This window comes from Stegodyphus dumicola, chromosome 1 (genome assembly GCF_044657685.1).
Source record: "Stegodyphus dumicola isolate Sdum_Otavi_A_Nest chromosome 1, ASM4465768v1".
NCBI classification, from domain to species: Eukaryota; Metazoa; Arthropoda; class Arachnida; order Araneae; family Eresidae; genus Stegodyphus; species Stegodyphus dumicola.
In genome coordinates, this window is record NC_140768.1 from 172,057,959 (window position 1) to 172,084,877 (window position 26,919).

Sequence of the window (26,919 nt, forward strand, 5' to 3'; positions counted from 1 at the left end):
CTCTTCAGTTTTTTAAATTAAATACTTTTCTGTTTCTCACAGAATAAAAATCCGCATTTCTAGTTGAAAAGACAGTAGTTTTCTTTTGTGTAATGCATGCTCATAACATAGCTACCTTCAAGACACTTTTGGGCATTCCTTCTGCATCTTCTTCTAAAATGGTGGTAATGTAGGTAGGTTGATCAAACTTAGGTGGCAAATCGTTGACATCTTTTATCCTTACGATTACTAATGTACCCGATTCGCACTTCCCGTCAGAAGCTACGAGCGTGAGGTTGTACTGGACAGGGAAAAGGGGAAGAAGACAAAAAATAAAAACAAATCTCATGCAAACATGCAAAATCAAACAAATTCTTCTCACTAATACAAACTCAAACAAAATTAGGCAAATAAATGGAGTTCGAAAACGTAATTTAAATGTCATGCGTCAGTGCTGAATTCATTCAACTCAACGTATAAGTAAACAATTTCAAATTTGTGCTCCAACAGGGACAGATGCATTCACAGGAACTATAAAAAGAGAGAACTAAAATATAAATGTTATTTGATCATCGTTTTCATCAGCAGCGTTGATTAAAATGAACGTCATTAGTTTGTTGTTTCCAAATAACATTTCTTCCAGAAAAATCTTAAGAATGTTTGATTTAATTCCCTCAGAAAAGCCAAATCAAACAAAGGAAAAAGTCAACTACTAAATGCATATCACTTTATTTTTTATCGAAATCCAAAAGATTATGAATTTTTTTCCAGGAACCCATGTTATCTGATAAACATATGAAGCTACATTTTAAGTATAATTAATTATATGTCAGAATATTTCCTAGCATCAGATGTTTTTAATGATTTTAAAAGTGAAATGAGATAGGAAGACATTTTGAAAGATTTTTCAGTAAATATATTTAACGAAAAATGTATTAAAAGATGTATATTTCGTTCATAATTGTCTCGTATTATTTAAGTTCCAAACAAATCGTTTGTTAGAAAATTAATCCTTAGTAAACGAAGGAATTATATATTATCTTCTAAAAAGAAAGAAGAATGATAAACTAGGTTTATTATATTATTCTTAATTAAATGTAAATGTTCTCAGATTAACTTTTGAAATTTGTGAAAACATGAAAAAGAAACTGAAGCGCGAAAAGATTACTTATTTTAGAAACTGTAATTAACTTCGTCTGCATTCAGCATGAGTCTGTAAAGAAACGATATTCACAGGCGTTGTTGCTCAAAGAAATTTAAAAAATCAGCAAATATTTTCTTTGTTTTTATGTTGTTATTTTTAATTTTTCTTCTTCTTTTTTAAGTACTCAATTTTGGTTTAATGCCGTTTATAAAAAAGACAAAGTTACATTTTATACGATTTACTTTGATTTAACATGACTGAAATGGCATATTTATTAAAAACTGCATTTGTATTTAATCGCTAAAAATATTATTCCTTTTAAAAAAGTCTTAGACTTTGCACTTTCAACAAAGCTCTGTCTCTATAATAAATTTTAGAAACAGTTATAACTTTGAAAAAATACAAATAAAACTAAAAGCAATAATAGTTATTTAACTTTTGTCTTGGAATTGTAGAGAAATATGATGTCATACGGCGATAGCAGCGCCCTCATCTAAAGTAAAAAGTTAGATGTTAGATGGAAATGGCGCATTAAGCCATATCCTTTGACTTGTAGAATTTTTCGTATGTTAATTAATTAACTAATTAACTGTACTTATTGAAATAAACATTTAACGTAACCTTGTCGAATATAGATCAATCATAGATATAATGTTCTTCATAAAGAAACATAGATTTTAGATACTGTAGAAATTTAGACTGAATAATCTATATGCAATAGGAGCCCGATTATCCATTCCTCTTTTAACAGTCAATTTCTATTATCCGTCAGGAATTGAGACAGTCGTATGTGTAACATTTCGATAGATATAGTTTAGATAACTGTAAAATTGCATTTACGCAGCATAAAGATTAAAATTGTTAAAGGAAAGGTATATGTGTAATTTATGACAATTTTGTGTAACTATAAGAATTAATGAGTAATTATGATAATTTTAATGTATTAGAGAATTTTATGTATTATAAAATTTTAATGTCACTACATCTCGATATTTTGCTAACATGAGAACGTTATTAATATACAAGATTTCGTTTGTTGTTATTTTATTTAGCTATCATTTGTTAAGTTATCGAAAGAAACGAAAAAAAACAGAGTATTGAAATATTCCATAATTCTAAGGTCGCGACAAAACGAAGAAAGGAAGGCTTTTTTTCCTTGAAAAAAAACTGTTAGCTATGAGGATAAAAGGTGCGTAGTTCTTTTAGCTGTGAGGACAAAAGTAGTGCAATTAATACACTAACTCAAAAAATCACTAGGACAAAAAGAAGAAAAGAATTTCAATTCTATGATAGCACGCATTTTCAAAGGGAGAAAACATTCTGCTTCTTTCAATACTACTAGAAAAAGAATTCTTTTCAATGCTTCTTAATTAAAAGTAATACGTTTATTCATGAATGAGGTCTATAGTAAGCCAATAATAAATAAAGAAATCTTCCTAATTCTATTTCAGCATGCATTAACAATAAAAAACTGCGAGTCTTTTTTTGTCTTGACTTTTAACAGCCGATATAAAAAATACATAATAAATAACCATTTCCGGTAACTGAACCTTTACAGTCTTGCGAATCATTTCAGCACTAAAGGAAGGAAGAAAATGAATTTGTAATTTCTATGGAGAAGTGGGTTATAAATAGCTTTTCATATTTATTCCCTTTTGTGACTTTCGGTAGAAAATAAGGAAATATAAAAAGCTTATAAAATGAGATTTCACGAAAAATATAAAAGATTATTTTTGCATATTTAGAATTGCTGCTAAAGTATTTAGCATCTTCAGTATAGTTTGTAAGCAGTTCATTTCTTAAAAAATTGGATGCGATTGCATCCCAAGAAATTTATTATCCGTTCATTGTGGTAAGTTCCGAGAAAAAGAAGACTTCTAATGTTTAAAATTAAATCAATATTCAAAGAACGTAACAAAACTCGTGAAACCGGATGACTGCAAATAGTTCAATTATGAATGCCTTTAGCATAATCAAGGAAAAAATATCGATTATAGTTTTGATTAACAACATCATTTATGATTGAGATAGACGCAATCAATTTCACGATTAATAATATATTATCTACTAGTATGTTTTAGTAGTGTATTCATATAAGAAACATGTTCACGTGTTCAATAAATAGTAGCTGTTTAAATACTTCATAATGATTATTTCATTTTAATTATAGAGTACATCATTAAGGGGGCTCATACAGCTTAAATCTCTTATGATCTTCGAATACGTGACTGTTGCAAGAATTGGGATATTTTATTTATTTTAAAAGCGATTACTACAAACTTTTTACAGCTAGTCAGCTGTAAAAACATAATATAGCTACTTTGGAAACTAGTAGCCAGAAGGTTTGTGTTGCCACAAATATTTTTGTAATTTAATCCGCTTTGTGACAAAATTTTTAGTCCTGTTTCCGCCTTGCGCGCATGATATTTTAAAGATGGCTAATGGTACAGACTTGAAATTTGATGGAATTCTTTATATAGGCACTATTTTCTAATTGACCCAAAAATCTGATGAATATTTTAATGTTAAAAAATTTTATGCAAGAAAACATTACTGATTTTTTTAATAAAATACATTTTATAAACTCAACTCCAAATAAAATAAAAATTTAGCATGGAATTCTTAGAATTTCTGGTTCACAGTAGTTTCCAAATGTTATAAAAGCTATATATTAAATATGGAATTAAATTATGCAACAGAATGTTTTAAACTGTGCGCGCAAGGTGTAAACACGACGAAACATTTGGTCACAAAGCGGATTAAATTATAAAAATATTTGTGGCAACACAAACTTTCTGATTACTATTTCAGAAAGGAGTTATATTATGTAGTCAGCTGTAAAAAGTTGGAAGTAATTTTTTTAAAAATAATTAAGTTATCCCAGTTCTTGCAGTAGTCACATATTCGAAGATCTTATGGGTTTTAAGGTTATGATTCCCCTTAAAAGAGTATTGGGAAGCAGGTATTTTGTTTCCTATGTCCATTTTAAAGTTAAAAGTCTGTAGATAGAGTTAACTAAATAACACAGGAACAGTGAAGTAAAGGTAGATAGATTTAAATATAGTTTGAAAATTTTTTAATCTGATAGTTTATATAAATTATTTTCTATTCCTTCTATTTTTCCGTCAACCTTCATTAGAATGAAAATTAAACTAATGTTAAACAGCGAGTGAAAACAATATTTTGTGCAGCATGTTTTGCAGACATCCAAGAAAGCTGTAAATTCTGCTTTGAGTCGTGCTGCTTTGAGACGTGGCTTAATAAACATAGGAGTTAATTACCTTGTTTCCTGTTAATAGCTAAACTGTGGCGAAGGAAACCAAATAGAGGTGATTCTTGTTACGCGAAATCTAAGTTGTACTCCTATCGTTTTAAATCGTTGCGTTACTTTAAAATCCTTCAAGTAATAAGGGAGGAAAAAAAATATTTGAAAACCCCTTAACTAAGTTTTACTTTTCGCGTATTACTGAAATTAATTTAGACACTTGAAGTTGTAACAGCAATTCGCTAGAGCGCGATAAGGAACTTTATTTGAAAACCCCTTAACTAAGTTTTACTTTTCGCGTATTACGGAAATTAAGTTAAACACTTGAAGTTGTAACAACAATTTGTTAGAACACAATAAGGAACTTTATTTGTAAACCCCTTAACTAAGTTTTACTTTTAGCGTATTACGGAAATTGAGTTAGACACTTGAAGTTGTAATGACAGCAATTTGTTAGAGCATGATAAGGTTAGCCAATTAAAGCTACAGAAGTTTAATAAAAAAATTTTACAAGTTTTAAAGAAAAAAATCTTGTAAGAAAAGTTCATTTTAATTTAGGCTGCTGATGAAATACCCCATCAAAAATAAGTGCCAGCATTCCACCTAAAAGACAACGAAAACACAACGACTAGTGATCGTATGGTTCATGAACCTGAAGGACGCGCTTCGGCAGGTTTCGGTCGTCTTCTTCTGTGATTTGCGTCTCGTAGGTAGGCCTGTCGAACATGGGCGGGTTATCGTTGACATCTTTAATGTGGATGACCACTGTTGTGTGGTTCTCGTTCAAGTTGTCTGAAGCAACTAACCTCAGTTTGTACTGGAATGGAAAAGATCAAACATGATGACCACACTAAATGTAATATGATATAGCATACAGGACCTCAAAGCGGATCATATCTAATCACTGTTTATAAGAAATTCGTACAAACAACCTTAATGATGTAATTTAACACTCCTATAGAAACAATGGTAAAATTAATAATAAAGTTTTAAACATAATTTTTGATAAGCATAGAGATTTTAAGACTAATAAAACATTAACACTGTTGTAATTATTTCTGATTTCCATAATTCTGCCCTTATTTAATTATTTCAATATAACACCGCTAAAAGTAAGTTTTTTGTTAATTACGAAATCTTTTTTAGCTAGATACTTGAATTTAACTTTTACGTTTGTTATTATCGTAAGTGATTATAAATTTTATCTTTAATTGTCAACAATTAACGAAGAGACGGAAATGAAATAATTATAATTTAAATTTTATTAAACAATTTTGAAAAAAAAAAAGAGTGGATTTTATTTATAGAATGATCAAAATCAATTCTTTCAGTTTATTTCCAAGCAGAAAAAACTCTTTGAATATTGAAATGCAGGTAATATTTGTTTTTCAGTTTGTTTTGAATATAAAATTTCTTTTAATACATTTTTTTAAATATTTTGGGGAAACATTAAAGAATTATATTGGGATATATCGGAGAATATTTTGGAAAATATTCTCTGGTTCGCATAAATGATAGGTAAGAACGAAATAAGTAATAACGCTAGCAATTTAGAACTTAATCTATATTATTATTATATAATTGAACTAATTTAAGTATTCAGATTTTGTATTCTTACGATTGACGTATGCTTGAAATATGAATATACATTTACTAGGAAATATAATTTTTCGATTTTAATTTATAATTTAATATAGAAAGTTTTATTGCTTTTCGTAATTCCTAAGTAATATTAGGGGAACAATTTACATAAAATTCTTTGTGAAACTTTTATTAAATTGAAGCAATCGAGTCGAAAGAACTGCGGGTCCACTTCTTTCAAATTACTTTTAACACTGTAATAATAATAATACGACATATGAAGTTATTACAATGAATAACAAATTTGTTTTAAATTGTTTCGTTCCACGATTTAAAAAAATCTGGAGATGCCAAATCAGATGTTTAATGAAAACAAGTCAGGTCGTATATGCTATTTCAATAAACATTATTGATCTATAATATATAGGAACACTTTAAAAGCAGCAAGATACATGTACTCAAACATATAATGAGCATGAAAAAGATATTTCAAAATAAATTAAACATCTGGTTAATACACTAAAAATTAACATTCAAATGAGGAAAAAATGCAAGAAAAATAAAGTATTTAAACATAATAATTTCACATAAAGAAAGGAAAATAAAATGAATTTATGTAAAACATAACGCAGCATTGTTTCCATAAAGATAAAGAGCTTGAAACTATTCAGATTTAATTTCAGTCTGCTTACTGTAAGAAAGTTCAGAAGTCTGCTTACCACAAATTAAAACATCCATGAATATAGTAAATGATTAAGCAAACAAAATTAATTTCAGAGACAATTAATACAATAAAGTTAAAAATAATGTTTCATTTTAAATACGAATACATTTAGTTAATTAAATAGTAGTTACGACTAAAATTAATTAATAAATTAAAAAAGTATTTGTATTAATTTTCATTGAATAGTGACTAAATATGAGAATATTTTGCAATAAGAAAATAATTTAAGTAATAAAGATTTTATTTACAAATTAAAAAAAAATTTAAGTTAAACTGTAAATACTTATTTTAGATTTTTACATAACCATAACTTTAAACAGCCTTTTTTTTTCCTATTATCAATCGTTTTAATCATTTCGTAACGTGTAAGGTGTCTATAATTACAGAACTCTGTTTTAGAGCGAAACCAGAGATCAGAAAATCGTGAAATTTTGTGGCGGACATAATGAAAGGATGAGGATGTCTTTCAGTGAAAACAAAATTAGTTAAAAATAGCGTCACTAGAGGCAATAAATAAGAGATTTATTATATCAATAAATTATACTTTTAACCACACATTTACAATAGTTTTACTATTTTACAAATTTTATTACAAAAAAAAAAAAAAAAAAAAAAAATGTTCCACATCCTTTTCAGCTACTAGTCCGCGACAAAATTTCATAATTTTCTGATCACTCGTTTCACTTGTAGGCAGCATTTAAATACGAATAATAAATTTTCATTGCATTATGAGCTTTGCTTACATGGAAGTAAACATACATATTATTTAACACCCTGTCCTTCCTCCCCAAAAAACATGGCAAGTGAATCGGGTCTAAATTTTGGCACGCTTTTGGGAATTAGTTTAGATTATTTGAATAACGACAAAACCCGTGAGGGTTATCTGTGAAAGGGAAGAGATGTTATATTTAAAAACAAAAGACTTCACAAAGAAATGTTCGAGAAAAATTGGCTAATATTCACATTACGCAAGCAAAAAATGAAAATTCCCAATCAGTCGACCCGTTCGACAGAATTTCAACCCGAATCAAATTACCAGTTGTCATTAGGTATTTCTGAAAGCAGGAAACATGAAAAATGAGCAGCGCCCTTGCGGGGAATCGAACCACGGACCTCTGGAATATGCGCCCAGCTCGCAGACCACTAAGAAGGCGAGAGAAATACCTTATGTACTTCCCCTTTTAAAGGGCGACTGGGGTTTTTAGGGAACACAATCGCCAAATCCTGAGTGTGGAGAATCATCATCCACAACCCTTTTAGTTAGGGTTCACTGTAGAGACATCAGGTATTTTTGAAGCAAGAGAGATGAACAATGAGCAACGCCCTCGCTGGGAATCGAACCACGGACCTCTGGAATGCCGGCCCAGTGTGCAGAACCACTACACCACGAAGGGACGCTAGGAAGGCCGGAGAAATACCTTATAAGGTAAACTGGGAAGACAAGAGTAATTAAAAGAAGCATTGTTTACTTCGATTTGAATTCATTTCGAATCTACTGTCTTACAGAGTGGTTAATTTCTTTTCCTTATTCTTGTAACAAATAATAAACATTAACAATTCTGAATTGGAAACAGACCCAAAGCACAGTAACTGCGCCTCAGGTTTTCATTTGATAATTAGTTTCAAGAACTTAAAGCAATGATTAAGCAGAAAGTTCCTTAATCATTGCTACACTACGAACATCAGACCACTACACTACGAAGGCGGGGAAAATATCTTATACATTGTTCAATGATTTTACGTCTCTACAGCTCGTTTAAACTTGAAAAAAATTAAATTGGTACATTTCTTCATTAATATTTAACTCAGAGAATGTAGACATCTCATTTAAAAAATCAGCAAAACTATAAATTCCTGCATTTGGCGTGATATTAGTGATGGATGATATTAAAATACAAGATCTTATTTAACTTATTTTTTATTTAAGTCTTAGGAGACATGCATGTTCAGTGAAGTACTATAATAAGCTCTCCAGTCTCGGCCTCCAGAATCGTACCTCGAAATTTATACGGTCATGGAGCTCAAACCAGAGGCTTAAACGTGGTAGTCTCCTTGGACAGGTTGTTTCTAACCACCTTATTGCCAGTTCTATAGAACATCACAGCTTATCTCAGATTATCGACCCCTCTGAAGGTCTCGACGGAGTTTACTTTTACTTTAACCTTTCTGTCTAAGTTAGTTAGCGAACAGATGGAATTGCTGTGCTACTTGAAACAGTTAGCTCTTGAAATAATTAATAATGTCCCTATGGACGCTGTCCACATGTATGCGGACGGCAGTAAATTTGTTAATGAGAGTTCTGGCAGTGGCATTTATATTAGATTTCGGGATGAAGAACAAGAATTCAAAGAAGAAATCCAGACTTCTGCTCGGTATTTCGAAGCGAGCTTATTGCAATTTTGGAGGGTCTGGACTCCATGATCTGGCTTCCTCAGTTAAAAGATATCTGGATCTTTTCGGATTATAGAAGTGCTGTCCAGCACTTGGCTGATTGACATAATGTGAGAGATAATACAAGTGCAGGCATCCTCAGCAAACTAAGACAACTTACCCTTTCTCATCGGATCCACTTTCAGTGGATTACGTCCCTTGGCGACGTTGCTGGAAATGAAATTGCGGACAGCTTGGCTAGAGCTGGTACTAGCGAGACCACAAAGCCTGCCGCTCCTCTTACTTATATGGAACTATTTTCTAAACGTAAGGCAAAGAATAAGGCCGTTTGGATGGTCCCACCAGTGCACCCATGGTATCAGTGCCCTGGTGGCTCCTTGGTTCAGAGCAGCAATCGACGAGATCAAACTGCACTTATTAGATTCCATAGTGGCCATCTGTTATCAGTAACGTTTGTAGGTGGTAATAAACACTTTGAAATATGCACTAAGTGTTCTACCGCACAGGCCTCTCGCGATCACATTTTATCTTGTCTGGGGCTTACCAGACAGGATCTGATTCAAGACCCCCTTTTTGTACTGGACTCTTTCAGGGCGAATGGGTTCAATGGCCTGATCTAGCTCTGTTGGTAACGAGAATGAGAAACAACAACAACAGAATACAAGATGAAATAAACGAACAAAATAGAGTTTTTTAAACGTAAGGTTCATGTTTTGAATAAGCACCTAATGAATTTTATTAGTTTCGTTATCCTGATTAAAAGTAAAACAACTACCTGATATCTCTAAATTCACATAAAAAGTTTTCAATTATTATTTTTTTTTTAGAATGACAACTCTGTATATATGTTTCCCCAAATAGCAAAGTTAGCACAACATATGATTCTGAAAAATATTGTGACTCAAATTTTCCATAATCGTTTAAATGGTTTTCTAATATTCGTTGTAACATATTCCCAAAATGAGGCGAGTGTTTTAAAAATATACTAATCACGCGTATTTGATAATTATAGTTAGGAATGTATTTATAAATATACTACAATTAGATATTTATGACTTCTGCATCAAATCAAGAAACGTACAGAAGATTCCTCAAATTCGCAATTTCTCTTTAAAATATGTAGATGCTATATCTCACGAAAAGATGAAAATTTGAAATGTCATATATTTGCGGAAATTAAAAGTACCTTAAAAGCCGTCTTTATCGAAGTAAAGCGGTGCAAATATATTTTTGGAAAGAATAAATAGTGTAAACATCAAATATGTCAAAATAAGTACTGCAGAAATCTAAACAGCCTAAAGTACCCAGTGCGAAGATGACATGGAAACAAATACTTGAGAAAGCTAATTCTTTCTAAGAAGATTTAATTGCAAAAGTGCATTTCGAAACAAACAAACTATGAAGAACTCAACTGTATATAAATAGCCTTACAGCTAACGTAACTTTATAAGGAAATATTTCAGAGAAATTAAATTCTGAAACTTCTATCCACTGAGCTAAGCAAGCATATCTTACAACAGAAACGACTTAAATCTGAGAAACGGTTCATATTAAGGTTGCACTTTATGTTTTTATGCAATTATGCTTGAGCATAATTATTATTTAGCTTAGTGTAAGCAATTATTATTGCTTAGCTTAGTATAAGCAATTATTATTGCTTAGCTTAGTATAAGCAATTATTATTGCTTAGCATAAGCAATTATTATTTGTAAAGAAGTAACTTCGATGATATAACAATCAGACCTTTAACTCTTTGAAGACTAAAACGCCCCAGACGGCCTTTCATTCAAACGACCACAACCACCAAAAACGGCCGAAGAAATTCCAATGTTGTTTTCTTCCCTCCCCTAAAGTAGCAGGTGCAGTTTCCCAAATGCATTGTATCAGTTTATTGCGGATTTGTGGTTTCTTATCTTTATTTGTTAGGAAATAGGCAGGATGACATTTGAAATCTTTACTCTTCTTTAAGCGTTAATGGATGGGGAGGGGAGGAAATTACTGTGACTCTCGGAAAACCTTTTCGGGCGGTTCGGTATTTTATGCGTATAGGTTAGCTAAAACTACAGTTTTCAAATACTTAAGGAAGTATTTTACAAAGAAACAAGGAAATAAACAGAAGCTGATAAGCAGTTTCTTGATGATGTTGCAGAGTCATTAGGTTAATTGGAAGCAGAAAAGATGAAAAGATCCTTCGCCGGGAATCGAACCACGGACCTCTGGGATACCGACCCAGTGTGCAGAACCACTACACCACGGAGGCACGCTGGGAAAGCGGGAGAAATAACTTACAATGTTTAAGTTAATAATTATGAGAAGTTATATATGATCCAAATCAAATATTCAGAACAATGACCAATAAGATATTTATTATGAAACATTACACATTCCCGTGAATATACGGTGAAATCACAAGGCATGAATGGCAGCCGCTCAAGTACCTTGTAGGGGCATTACGTATTTTTGAAAGCAGGAAAAATGAAAAATGAGTAACGCCCTCGCCAGGCATCGAACCACGGACCTTTGGAATATGCTCCCAGCGTGCAGACCACTACACTACGAAGGCATGCTAAGGAAGCGGGAAAAATACTTTACATACTTCCCCTTTTAACGGGCGACTAGGGTTTTTAGGGGACCCAATCGCCAAATCCTGGGTGTGGAGAATCCTCACCCACCACCCTTTTAGTTCGGGCGCCAATGTAGAAACATTAGGTTATTTCGAAACAGGAAACATGAAAAATGAGCAACGCCCTCGCCGGGAATCGAACGACGGACCTCTGGAATACGCGCCCAGCGCGCAGACCACTACACTACGAAGGCATGCTAAGAAGGCGGAAGAAATACCTTATAAACTTCTTCAGGGTCCGACAGTTAACATAATCAGTTTTTAGAGATCCTGTATTCGATTCCATGTGGTCTCACAGTTTCATTTGAGCTTACCTAATACCTCACCAATTTCACATTTAAATTTCGAAGGAATTCACATTTGATCAGTGATTAAGATACTAAACAGAGGAAGCTAAGTTTGACACTTGAACAAAATTTTGATTTTGTGATCGGTGTGCGTATAAAGAGTGCAGCCCATAAAACCTTTCCGAAAAAATTCTTTTCGAGGGTTATTAAATAAAATAATTCTTTCCCGTGTTTGTACTATGAAAAGTGAACTGGATTAAAAAACGGCTGCATTACATTGAACTGTAACTATTAACCTCTAGGAATATTACCTCTCAAGTTTCAGCTGTTTATTACTTACGAAATACACTGTAGAGACATTAGGTTATTTCAAAGCAGGAGAAATGAAAAATGAGCAACGCCTTCGCCGGGACCATGGACATCTGGAATACGCGCCCAACGTGCTAACCACTACACTATAAAGGCATGCTAAGAAGGCAGGAGAAATATTTTATATCATTTCTACTCAAGAGCTCAAGTTGGGGAACGATGAAATAATTTACAAAAATAAGAATCATTGCCATTATATTAATTTTTCTTAGTTTTCTCAGAAATGCTATTTTAATCAAAATTTCCTCGTTTTAGTTGCTAATCTTAATTCAGATTCTCATTAGCAACTTGTTTTTAACTAAATCAGTGCTTTATAAATTCATTTCCTTAGTTTCAGATGACTGAGTATCTTAATATATATATATATATATATATTTTTAACTAGCCCGATTGTTCAATACTCAAAATAATAGATCAAATATTCATCTTGAAAGAGTTTGCTTCTTCTTCACTCGTAATTATATTCATTCCAATTCCAATTTAGGTTTGTAATGTATATTTTAATTTTATAACAGTTATTTTAAATTAGTTAACCTTTCCTATCTTGCCACGTTTCAACTTACAACTCTCTACCAGAATGAGGTTTTAGAATCGCATTGAATGCAGATGAGAAAGAGGTAGTTTTAAATGAAAGTTCAACTGACTTCGAGAGAGGTATCCTGAGTAGCAGGCGGTTGCCATTGGGTTACGTCTCTCTAAGCTGTTCTTACAGTCAGCCATATTATTACGTGATTTTTGATAGTTTGCCGGCTAGTTCAGATTACGGGCCAACTACATTAGAATTGTGTTAGCTTCGGTTAAATCTTCGTTAAAATTCTAAAATTGTGTTAGCTTTGCTGTAAGCCTGAAGAAAGGGGCCCCTTGTTAATCTTATATTGAGTGAATAAAGGGTCATTAACTCTTCTTGAGTTTAAGATCTCTGTCCTTTTAACCAATCGATAATTCGCTTAACAGTTTTCTAGGTTCCTCGATGCTTCATTTAGCAGAATAAAAGTGAGAATCTCCACAGGTTGACTAAATAGATAAGTTCATCACGCAAGACTATTGTACAAAGGCATAAACTCTTCCTATAATTAAAGTTTGGTGGAAATAATATCATCAAAATTAGTCAAACACTATATTAGTAAATATGGAAACTGAATGATTTAAAAAAAGCAGTCGACTCGCATTATAACGACAATCCAAGCACCAACGAAAATAATGCTACATAAAATGGAAGCTTATGGAAGATAGGTCCCGTTTTCTTATGAATAGTTATAGCAAGATGTTATTATATCTACAGTCATAGTAATAAAACCTGTACATATATAACTTTTAAGTAGCTCATACGGCTGTAATTGGTAAAAAGCTACTACGTAGGCTAAAAACACACTATATATACAGCTTTCTAGTTGTCCACCAAATCGTATCTCAGTTAAGGATGCTTCATCAATAACTTCTGGAGAAAATTAATTAATTTACAAAATGCAGAAGATTAGCATCGTAGCGGATGAAAACTTTTGCCAGGAAAGTCATAAAAAATTTCACTAGGAAATCCGCTTTCTCATTATTCTAAATTCCATAATGAGTGTATAGACTCACTATAGCTTAAAGCAAAAAAGAACGAAGAATGTAGAAGACAGATGAATTTAAAGAATGTTTGCAATCATAGATTAGCTGACAGTCATATAATCTGTGACTAGCACTTATTTTTAAAGCAGCTTTGGAATCTGCTCAGATGATGGATTTGATAAAACATTCTTTTCAGAAATTAGCTATAAGTAAATAAATTTCAGCTCACCATCAAAACCAATGGCATATGAACCAACTGCCACGTAGCATAATATTGTGCAGTAAGAATTTCAGCATCAATCCCTATATGACTTTCCAGTATAGATCTATGCGCTTACATATGAAGACAATTTTATTTCTAGGCTAGCTATTCTTTATAGTATCAAGAGCAGCTGTGTGAATATGAGTGATTCTAATTTCTCTTCTATTAGATTCCTTAATTAAAATTTATTTGTATATTATAAGGAAAAGATGCACAGAGACCAATCAGTAAATCCAATTCTCTAACAATAACTCAGTTTGCAACTAAAACTCAGTTTTTTCAACTAAACTCAACTTTTAAACTCAGTTTGCATTTTGATGGTTTGTGAAAAAAAAAAAAAACAAGGTATAGAAGATAACAAACGTAAAAATAATGCGTTAAGTAAATTAAATTTACGAAGGAGTATTAATGTAAAACTTGTTTCTTTCTATAGGCAGCTCAACAAACAGTAACAATACATTTTGAATCATTAATTTACAAACATTTAGTAAAGATCAGAAGTGAAATTCAAATGTTTGTGGTTGAACCACAAAGCAATCTTATTTTTATCTTCAGACTGGAAAAGTGTAATTTCCTTAACCACTGTCGTTGATTAGTTTAACGACAGCGCTAGTTAACTGGTTAATATTTTGCGAAATAATAACACGCCTTACCTTTGTTTAAGGAGCATGGTCGACATGCATGAAATATTCAATAGTTTTAATTTGTCAGCTAGCAAGCCATTTGCTGGGAAAAGCGTAGTCCCCCTTTGCGGCAGCCAGAAAAGATAAATTTGATAATTTCTATGGAACTTTGGAGTTATCCAGAATTTATTTGGCGTTTTTAAATTTGTGAATTTGTCCTTTGGCTTTCTTTAGCCAGGTGCTGAGAGATTCTGAGGATTCCTGGAGGTACTGCTGTTGTTTGTAAAGTCGAATACATCGGGTTTACTGGTAGTTCGGAACCAGGCGTTCGCCTTTTTCGTTGTTTGGTTGAGGCTGAATTTGTTTAGTGGTAGTTGTCGCTTAATGTAGACTTGGAAAGTCATTTTGTTTCTGTATGAAGGCAGTGGGTTTAGTTTGCTTGTTATTTGGGTATTCTGAGCATCCTTTTTTAGGAATTGTTGTGTTCTCTTTTGCATAGAACACAGCTGCCAGGTCCATCTTCTCTTTTCTTGGTACATAACCAAGTAGGATGAAATTGCGCTCCTTCATATATCTATGTACGTTGTTGCATATAACGGTTGAACATATCTGTTGGCCATATCGCTGGCACCTGTAACACTGCACAGAGTCAGGTTTGGATTTGTAAATTCCACGATAACTCTCATGTATAGAAAATAGGTGAGGTCGTAGATTTTCTTCGCTTCAGCGGTAAAAGGTATTTCCACGAGGAAGATTGACAGTTGTACGATTTGTACATTTTTGTATTTTGTAAGTTGCTTTACTTTGAGGAAATGCATTTCATTATTACATAGGTTATTTTTAGTGTCACTGATATTGGTATTAATTGTATAACCCCGCGGTAGAATCCAAGAAAAGTGAGAGAAAAAATGTGTGCTCTTCCGATGTGCCTTATCGACGCGGCCAACAGCTGTGAATTATTCCATGGTGTGGCGATTTCAAGGTATGGAAATCAGCAGTGGAATATAAATGTGGAAGACTAGATTGTAACAGGAATCTAGGACAATATCCCGGGATACTATGCCGCCAGGTACCTGCCTAACTAAATGAACTGCCAAGTAGACTCAACTCATGTTGTACTAGTCAAGTACATTCATCTGTTAGTGTTCATATGGCTTTACTAACGTGTCATAGTCTGACATGATTTGTTCATCTCAAATCATCGTTAAACTCAAGCCAAAGCAACCATTAAATCTTATTTTTTTGACTTCCAACAAGTGTACTTACCGTATTTGCCGGCTTACAAGATGCACTTTTTGTCTTTGAAAATAGGTCTGAAGAACGGGATGTGTCTTGCACGTCGATACTCAGTTTTTGATTACACTCATTTCTGGAAATTTCCTCTATTCGGAGTTATGCGATTTTTTTTCTTGTTTCCTTGCGGAGTTTGGGAGTATTACTGTTAGGTAGAGGTCAGTGAATGATGTTCAGTAGAGTTTATTACTAAACCATTTAAGGGATTTATGAAGGAGAAGTGGAACAGCTGGATGCAGTGTTCAAAGTTTGAGGTTAAACCATCAGGAAAAAGGAAGAGGCCTAGCATTTCGCAAGTTTATGAATGGGTCAAAGCTTCATGGGATGCTGTGAGAACAGAGACAGTGGTTAAAGCATTTCAGAAGTAAGGCATTAGTAATGCACTGGACAATTTGTTATATGAGAACTCAGATTCTGATTTAGAAGAGATTTCAAATGACTTCTCATTTAGCTCTGGAGATGACTGTCTGGGTTCTAACGAAGATTAAAAGATGTTCTTTCCCAGATAGATTGGATATTTTCAGAAATTATTACTTTCTATTTGTATTACTTTATACTTAAAATACTGTTAATTCCTTATAATGATTAGTAATACAGTTTTATCCTTCAAAAATGTGCATTGAAAGGGGCTGCGTCTTATACGGAGGCAAATACGGTAACTTCTTTGGTAAAGAAGCACGTTTAACACTGTATCACTCTCAAGAGCTTCAAAAATCAAAACACCACCATTAAATTAATCGAAGCCTATAGAAATTTGTAAGGTTTATCCTAAGTTTTTAACAGTTAATGTTTAGTTTAAACTACTTTCCCATCGCTTCTTAATTTCAGCTTTATTTTAGCTTTATTTATTATTATTAATTTAAGGCCAGAACGTGTTTTAAGAATCGCGGTTAAATGCAAATGAAGAAAGTGCAAGTATTTAAAGTTGAAGTTCTACTGACTTCGTTAGAGAGCCAGAGATTCTAAGCAGCGCGCTTTCGCCTTTTAGGCTACTCTCTCTTTCTCTCTCTCTCTCTAAGCTATTTTTACGATCGGCCGTACTTTAGGCCCTTGATAGCCTCACCGTTAGTTAGCGTTAAGGTGCCAACTCTAGTATAATCTTGATAGCTTCGGCTATATCTTTTTAGTTAAGTTTTATTTATTAGTATTCCTGAGTTCAAGCCCAAGTGGAGGCTTCGTTATAATTTCCAAAAAGAGTCGACTGTTAATTTTATTTTGAATAATAAAGGGTATTTAACCCTTCTTGAGTTCGGTTCTAGGAAAAATGCCCACAGGAAAAATGCTCACAGGTATAAATGCTCACAGGAAAAAAGCCCACACAGAAACATGCCCCACAGAAAAAAGCTCACATGGAAAAATGCTCACTTAGAAATATGCTCCCACGGTAAGTTCACATAGATATCTGCTCACATGGAAATAAGCCCACTGATAAATAAATATACCTGTGAGCATTATTTCTGACAGCCTTTTTCCGGTCACCCTTGAGTTCTGCTGTCTGTCTACTGAACTAAGCGATTATTCGCTTGCCAGTTCTCAAGGTTCCTCATTTTTAGTTGTAACGTAAACGTTAGAATCTTACAACCTGTTTAATAATGTCTCCACTAAATAGTAAATAACGTTTTGTTTAATCAGTAAATAACGTAACGCTTAACAGTAAATAACGCTTCAGTTCTGTTATTAGTAACCTGAACTTTAATTGACTACAAACCTAAGGACTCTTGTGGCCAAACTGACTAATTAAAAAAAATCCAAACGATTCACATACAGTTAATTCAATTAAATGAAATCTAATTCGGAGCCGAGTAAATTAATAAAACTAAGAGTAGTAAAAAACTAGGACAGTGTTACAAGGCTTTGTTCGAATTCATTTGAAAGAGGTATTAATAGCTTGCCCGGTATTCTGCGGTTTTATGTTCAGCTCGACCCAATAAAAAAATAAACAATTATTTTAACAAAGCAAATGAAATAAATGAAGTGTCAAATACAGCTGTTTTAATGCTAAGAGATCATTTGGGAAGTTTCATTTCGAGTGGAAAACAACCAGCTTGTTTTTAATTAACTAAGATAAGTTCTAAATTAATTTTAAGCGTAGTACCGTTTTGCATATTATTTTTTGTACTTTCATGTGCATTAAGCAGACAATTGCTAATCTTCTTACAGCTACTGTTGGAGACGAATGAATGGGAAAAAATAATGAATGGAGAGTATTCAGTTCTTTTTTTCCCATCCAAACTCTTATTATTTGAGTTTAAAGGAGCTTTGTATAAAGAAAAATTATTCCGCCATCAATTTAGAACATACATTTCTTTGACAATTGAAGAACAGTTAAAAACCAACTAATTATACGAGGCAACAAAAGATGACTTGTTCATAAAAAGTACATTAAATAAAAAGCTCTAATGAAATCATTTTTAACAGCACTATGAAAGAGCCTTTTGAGTAGCCTTTAAGAATATTTATGTTTATTGCTATATTAAACCATTTAACACAAAGTTAGAAATGGCAATACAATATCATTGACATTGGGTGAAGGATTTTCTGTTTGTGGTAATATTCATATTTAAAATAACACATTTTAATATTAAAACTAACTTTTAAAGTTTGTAGAGTCCTCTTGGATAACTCCTGAGTAGTAACCAGGGTTGTGGAGTCGGAGTCGGAGTCATGTAGTCGGAATCGGGCAGATTTTGGGGTAAAAGGAGTCCGACTTCATGGACAATTTGAATTTGAAATGAAATTAAAATGAATTCAAAAAAATTAATGACAAGCTGAGTTATTATTTTTATTTATAGACCGCATACATTAATAAATAGTTATTTTCTATTTTATTGGCCTGTTAATAAATAATATAAGGGAGGAGGATGGATGTGATATTTGCCATTAGTGATTAAAGTGATTCATTTAGTTTCAAATCTCATTGGTAAATTTAGGTAAGCAGCAACAGCAACAGGAACTCCTAAAATTGATGCAATTCCTAGGAAGCGAGCAGGAAAAGGAGCAATTATTGATCAAGCAATGCGATAAGGAAGTACATTATTTGATACTAATGAGGTTTTTTAGAATTAAGAACTTTCTTAGAAGATATAGATAACCCTAATGTTTCGATAACAGAAAGACTGTGGAATGATCTTGCAGAATTGGAAACTCTTTTTTTCTATACCGTATATAGCCACAAAAAAGCTGCAATCTGAAGAATTGACAGGAGGCAAGAATGGGATTTTTGTTTTTTCTGAAATGGAGGGTTTATTGCAGAAGGAATCATTTCTGCAATGAAGAAAAGAGAAACTAGTTTGCTAGACAGTGAGATCTTGCTGGGTTCCATATACGTACATCCGAAACACCAAATTTTCTTGGACCACGAACAAATTAAAAAGGGAAAGAAAGTCACCTATGAAATTTCATTAAGAATGAAATTATTCACAGAACAATTGGAGAATTCGAATCAGGACTTAAACTGCAGACATTGCACACTGATGAATTAGATTTTGAGAAATAGTTTTAGATAATATTGAAAAGGCTAAGGCAAAGCGAATGAAAATAAAAAAAACAAGAGCCCTTAGATATAAAAATGAAAAAATACAAACAAGATTTCTGCACGGCCTTTGAAGAAATAGAGAAATATGATTGCGCTTTCAAGACACTTCTTTTAGAACTTATAAAAATCTATCCTGGAAAGTTAAAAGAAGTAAAGCCCTAACAGTAACAGCTCTTCCTCCTACTCAAGTTAGTGTGGAAAGACTTTTCTCAGCTCTGAAGTTTATCAAATTGGATCTATGGCCCTCCAACAAAGATCTTGCCGAAGCTATACTGTTTCTTAGAAATAACTAATGCCATTTTTTCCATTTCATAATAAATGCTAATTAATATAAATAATTGGCTATGCCATCAATTGTCTTTCTGTAGCATCAGTTACTTCTTTTATATTAAAAAATAAGCTGTAACCCATGTGTATATGTTTGCATATATATATATATATATATATATATGAGGGAGTCGGAGTCATTAAAATTCCAGGAGTCGGAGTCGGTCATTTTCTCTACCGACTCCACAGCCCTGGTAGTAGCTGCACAAAAGAAGGGTTAAAAGTACCTTTTATTAAATCTTTAAACTTCACAATGCGTCAGCTCCACGCTAACAAACTACGCCTCTGCTTGGGCAACACTTGAAATTAAAGAACTAACTAAAGATTTAGGATATGTACAAGTTGACGAACTAAACTACAGGGCTCAGAATAACTCCTGTTTCTTAAACCCCCGTCGAAAACTAGTGGCAGCAAGTATATGCAATTAAACCACGCGAACCAGCAATATCTCTGGAAGTAAATGCTTAAGCAACAGAGGTGACGGCAATAGTCTAACTCTCTCTCTTTGCTACTGAACCTCGGTTTTTAAACTCTTTCTCCAAGGTAGAATTTGCATTCCTTCACGTGCGCTACCAAATTTAAATATTCTGCCACTGACAATTAGGGAATTGAAGGCTTATAGGAAAGACTAACAAAATAAATAAGGTTGGTTATTTAAAATAAATATAAATCCCTACAAGTTGCCATTTCGGATCTAAGATTAAAATCTTGATTTCAAGATAAATGCCAGTAAAAATAATAAATAAATAAATATAATTTTCATATGTATGTACATCAGACAGAAAATTAAAAAAAAATAATCATCACTTTAATCTGTAAAATGGACATATACGTTGTTGCGCGCTTACGGGTGTGCAATAGATTGAATGCACACAGATCCGATATAGGTTGATAAAATTTATTTCTATCAAAAGTACAGTTCAGAGGTCTGCAACGTTCCACAGAAATAGTCGTACAACTTTTCGTAATGTCACAGAGTGCAATCAGTAGTTCACACTACTATGAATGTTTAACACAAGGCAATGTAAAGCGCATCCAAAGAGAAAGCTAACCCGGGGATATCTCAGTACTTCTATCACACGCTGAACTGACAATTCACAACAACAACAACAACAACTGAGAGTAGATGCTCTCTGGGGCCTTATATAGTTTTCACCCGGCCGCTGAGATAATTCTAGTACTTTCTGCTTCTCGAAATTACGGTTGCAGCTAATATAGTGATCAATAGATTCATATCTCTGCACCTTTGACAGATAGTTGAGGGCTTTGTTGATTTTGCTATTTTGAGTAAGTATGATACACATTGATCAATTACATTTATTCAATTACAATACCTATTACGGTGATACAGGAACCGCACCAAAATGTCGCCATATGGTCGCCAAGTTTGGACGATTTTTGGCGACGTCTCTCCAAATTACCCACATATCCATTGACATAATGTTAAACAAACTTACTCCTGTATTCCTACTTTTCCGGCATATCTTGTCCCCCTCGATATTCATGTTACATTACACAGACAAATAAACAATTTTACATATAACTGCACTAAAATCATCTATCTGTGTACTAATTTGTCCATTTCTGAACGACGTTATACCTGGTTTCTCAAAATACCTTCAAGGTAACTCGGGTGCAATGCAACTTCTTCTTTCGTTTCAATTTCTAATCAGGCATTATCAGCTAGTTTTAAGAAAGTGCAAAACTGCACCTGATTTATTGACACTTTTACAATTTTAATTTGTCACCTTTTATTTTCTGTTTCATTTAACTCGCTCAAACCAGAGTTATGCAAATTATTAGAGTATCAAAACAGAATTTAAGACGAAGCAAAGTTATGATGCCCAGTTTTGCTAAGCAACGCCATACGCCATATGGTCGTAATGTTTGGGCAATTTTTGACGACTTCTGTCCAAAGAACAGACAGAAGTCGCCAAAAATCGCCCAAACTTGGCGACCATATGGCTTAGGCAAAAGATTTCTAAAGTTTCAGCACTGCAGCCAGCTAACGCAATGCTAATGCTGTCAGCACTTTCTAGATTTCAGTTATCATCTATGGCTCAGCTTTACCGAAGAGATGTCACACGGAAGTGAATAATTTATATACGTTACTGCGTTTACTTAGGTAATTTCTTAAGGATAGTTATTAAGAGAGTAGTAAGAGTATTTCGTTCTCTCAACTAAGATTTTAATCCTACAAGTTAACTGCCAGTAATCAAATTCTACTTGCTGACTTTTTACTGGTAAGTTAAGAGCTGCTGAAAATTTTCAAAACTTTAGTTGCACTCTTTCCATCTACCTTAAATAGTTTTAAGTTATTATCATTGTCACACTGCTCAGTTCAAATTTTATGCAATTGATCAATCGTTGAAGACTAAGAGACGCACAAAGAAGTTGCCATAACAGTTGAAAAGTTATAGAAACAAAAGATATTTATTTACACTTAAAATCTGCAACATTTCATTTTGGGTATAAGATATTTTCTTACTTAAAATGACCAAAACCAAAAGTAGTAAATTAAAAAAATTGAAACAATAAATAAAAAGGTGGAAGGTAAATGATGGATTTCGAACTTCTTTTTTGTAATAATTTTTATATACGTACTTAAATCTAAAGCCAAATAAAATCTCTCGGATCAAATAAAATGGAAGTATAAAAATGTTTGCAATTTATCTGAAGAATATCAATCTGGAAATCCTATTATATCCGAATAAAGTCTGTGATATTACTTACCAATTTTTGATTACCCAATATTCCCAGGTGCAATAACAATAAAACAAGCTTTGGATAAAATGCAGAGTATAGGCAGGAAAATAACCGGCTTAGTGTAAAAAACAGTTCTTGCCTCTATACCTCTTATCACTATAACTAATACTCCACAAGATCATAAATTTTCTTACTAAATGTAGTTGAAATAAAGCTAAGAAATTCCCGGGTAATGTTATGTTTCAATGATTTCTATTGCAGATGGAATGGTAATCCTATTGGTGAAATTAAATTTATTGCTCCTATCTGGCTTCTGGCTCTGAGTAAAGAAGATGTTTGAATATATCAATTACAGAAAAAAAAGGCATCACTATCAATATATTGATAAAACTATAAGGTATTTCTCCCGCCTTCCTAGCGTGCTTTCGTGGTGTAGTGGTTCTGCACGCTGGGCCGGTATTCCAGAGGTGCGTGGTCCGATTCCCGGCAAAGGCGTTTGCTCATTTTTCATCTTGCCTGCTACCAAAATATACCTAATGTTTCTACAAAATTAGTAACACTATTGGTACTAAGCCATATATAAAAACTGACAAAGTCAAAAGTCTTTTAATCAAAAATCGTGTTTCTGAAGTAAAATGCATTATTAAGACACTCCATTTAAAAAGACAAAAGATAGGTTAAATACAAATCAGTTTTATTTAAGAAATATCCATGAAGGCATTTTCCCCCTTACACAGAAAGTTCTATTAAGTTATTAAATAATCCACTCATTCAATACTCTTAATTCTTAAAATTTCGGAACTGATAATCCAAATATCTGCTCAGCAACAGGCACTACTGACATCAGATTTTCACTAATATAGCTTAAAAAAAACCCAATAAGCATGAAATCTAAACAGCGTTAGCAACTGTAAATTCAAAGAACTCGGAACTTTAGGCCTCAGACGTATATTTCAAAGCCCCCGAAGAGGTTTGTATTTCAAAACCAGTACACCGTGGCTAAGATATACATCTTCACTTTTCAGGGCCGTCAAAGAACGTGAATGACGCTCCCTTTCCATAGCATTTCAAATTTCAGCCTCACCCTTCTCGAGTTGCGATATTCATACGAGGCAATTTCCAGGTTGGAATTTACATTTCCGGGAATGGCAACGACTCGGTCGTTGAAAGCCGCCTCCCGATAGCTGTTCACAGATATGCGAAATTGCTGCAGTACGCTCACTTCCCTAATAATAGGTTGTCAAAGCGCGGCGAAAGTATGTGCCAGTCTTTATATCCGATGCACAGTAGAAGTCACGGGACAAAATGCAAAGCAGTTTCGGCATTTCGTGGCATTCTTGTTGAAGCCGGGTTTCCGAGGTATGCAGGGTATTTTCACTCGCTGTAACCTTTTCCCTCTTTATTTGTCCCTGTCTAGGAAAGTATCGATAGTTGGAACTCATCAGAAAAGTTTACGCCGTTGAAACTTGCCGCCTGCATTTATTTGGAGACACAGAGATCTAAAGCAGCAATTTATAAATGGTTTCATCCTTACTAAAATCGTTGCCCATTAATTGCGCTGTGGTTGTATAATACTTCACGTGGCAAAGAAACAATTGGGGATTTTTTAAATTAGCAAGAAATTAATTTTTTATTTCTTTCCGCCGTATGCTCACCATATCCGGATGTGCATAAATGTTCCCTGCGGTTGAATAATTTATTTAATATATGAGTATACGGATTCTTTAAAGAGGAAAATAAATTTTGTGTTTCTGAGTGCGTTTACAATATGAGGTTATGCAGATGTATTTTCAGTCACTGTGTAGCGACATTAGGATTTTTTTTTTAAACGGGAGATATGAAAAATGAGCAACCACCTTCGCCGGGAATCGAACCACGGACCTCTAGAATACCGGCCTAGTGTGCAGAACCACTACACCACGAAGGCACGCTAGGAAAGTAGGAGAAATACCTTATAACTGAGTGCTTTATGTAACATAGGAAAATCAGGTTCTTTAAAAAATTCAAAAAGGAATTTTATTTTATTCCATATTTAAAAATTTTTTGACATAGAAGAATATTTTCTGAGACTAGATATGTCATATAGGAACAATCAGTGTTTACAAAAAGTGTAAATATTATTTTTGTATTCAATACGCACGGTAATCTAAGTATATAAGAATACTTTATTTTAAATAAGAAAAACAAGATTTGTTTCATATATGTCATAACATAAAATAAAAAATTTCTTGCATTTCATTTAAACGTATTGGATTAAATTAAATCTACTTCGTCGATAGCGCATAAACCACAATAGAATAATTGCACTCTATAAAATTAACTATATTTGTTTACCACAGCGACACTCTGGCGCTAGCTTCACTTAATATGTTAATTGTTCTATACAAATGCTATAATAAATCTAAAACAATGTAATAGGGGGGGGACCGGAAAGTAATGTCGCTTTTTTACATTAAATTCAAACGAATAAATTTGTTACAAGTTTTTATTTTTAATCAATAATATAATCACACTAGTTATCAACAACCTTTGCCATATAGTATGCAGATTTCAATCCCAGACCGATAAAAATCAATTGGCTTTTGAGTAAAATATCTCGAGATGGCATTTTGGACATCATCCAAATTTTCAAATTTTTTGTCACTAAGAAAATGTTGTAGGGATCGGAATAAATGGAAATCCGAAGATGCGATATCGAGCGAATAGGGTGAGCGAAGCAGTACCTCCCACCCCAATCCATTATACTTTTCCAGTGTTCGTCTTACACAGTGCGGTCCTGCATTGTCGTGTTGCAGAATGACGTCTTTTCCGTTGACAATCGCTGGATATTTTTTCGATTAAAGATTGGTTCACTCGATCCAATTGTTCACAATAAAGATCTACATTAACAGTTTTTCCAGGTTTCAGCAACACAAAATGAACAATTCCGCGAATAATCCACCAAACACACAGAAAGGCTTTTCGGGATGTAAACCCTTTTAACTCCTATTAAAACTGCCTTTTGAGTTTTGAATTATCGTATAGGACTTATTTTTTGTCTCCACTAATCAAACGATCAAAAAACGGTTCTGTATGGTGCCGTTGAAGCAATACGTTGCATGTGATGGATAGGTTGGCTTTGTTCTTTTCGGAAAGATTTTGGGGGACTCAAACACCCGCTTTGCTTATTTCTCCATTCTGCTTTAAATGTTTTTGGATGGTCGACCAAGGTTGGTTAAGAGTGTTTGACATGGATTTGCTTCCACTTCTGCCTTTAGCACGTTGTTGTCGACATGCGCAGAAACGACATTACTTTCCGGTCCACCTATTATAAAACAAATTCAGCAAACAAAACAAAAAAGAAACAGTTTTTTTTACAAACGCTTCAGTACTTCTCATTCAATTAATTCAGTTCTCACTTCCCGACAAGGCAAAAATACACAAAAACTCAAAATATCTAGATTAAAAATTACGAAGTAAATCTTAAACACTTTTTCCTGCGAATAAGTTTCAGAATGGATTAAACATGATTTAATTCGCAATAATAAAAGAAGACGTTATCTTTGTTGTTGCGAAGCTTAGTTTTTCTAGATTGGCAACAAATCCGCTATTTTGCCAAGTTTGAAATGTAAACAAACATGTCCGCCATCGCAAAATTCATTAGGCTTAGTTGCATTTAAACAAATTTTAAATTGTTGATAACTTCGCAAATATTGCATGCAGATTTACTAAAGGCATAAAAACCTTAACCGAAAGATAGGAACAACACAATTCAAGACAATTATTTTTAAAGCAAAAAATGCACAACTTACAAGCATATAAGAGTAAAGAAACTGAGATCACTGAGCCGGTTAACAGAGTGAATATATACATACGTTTGATGTGGCCTATTACAACCAAAATACGAGGTGCACATATACATGTTATAGCAGTCCCATATACAAAATTTCACCGTTCTGAAGTTACTTGTTTTTGAGTTATGCGATATGCGAACGTACGTAGGCGCAGACGCCACGAAAAATTCTCGTCAGAATTAATTTTAAAGCAGTTTTATAACTTTTTTGGGGGAGAAAATAGTCTTTTATTCTGTCCTTACGTACAGATGCCACGCAAAAACATCGTCAAATTGCATTCGATAGCGGTCAAAATGAATATTTTCGTTGAAATATGGTGCCTGAAAATTTTCGCGATTACAATACTTCCTTTTTACTTTGTACAAGGAAGTAAAAATACAGAAAAGTAGATTTTACGTCATTCTTTGTGCTTGACATACAAGGCCA

The 26,919-nt window shown here is 33.3% G+C and overlaps 1 protein-coding gene across 6 annotated transcripts in view; it reads right to left on the bottom strand.

The window, feature by feature from the left end:
• LOC118184756 (neural-cadherin-like) overlaps positions 1–26,919 on the bottom strand; it is a 639,735-nt gene that overhangs the window by 144,875 nt on the left and 467,941 nt on the right. For 4 of the 6 annotated variants that reach the window (XM_085823080.1, XM_085823078.1, XM_085823081.1 and 1 more), the window contains exon 4: positions 5,041–5,205. In XM_085823080.1, coding sequence (XP_085679206.1) covers positions 5,041–5,205 — 165 coding nt within the window. Of the gene's footprint in view, positions 1–115; positions 281–5,040; positions 5,206–26,919 lie in introns of all 6 variants that reach the window. The other 2 variants (XM_085823079.1, XM_085823083.1) reach the window with 1 other exon arrangement.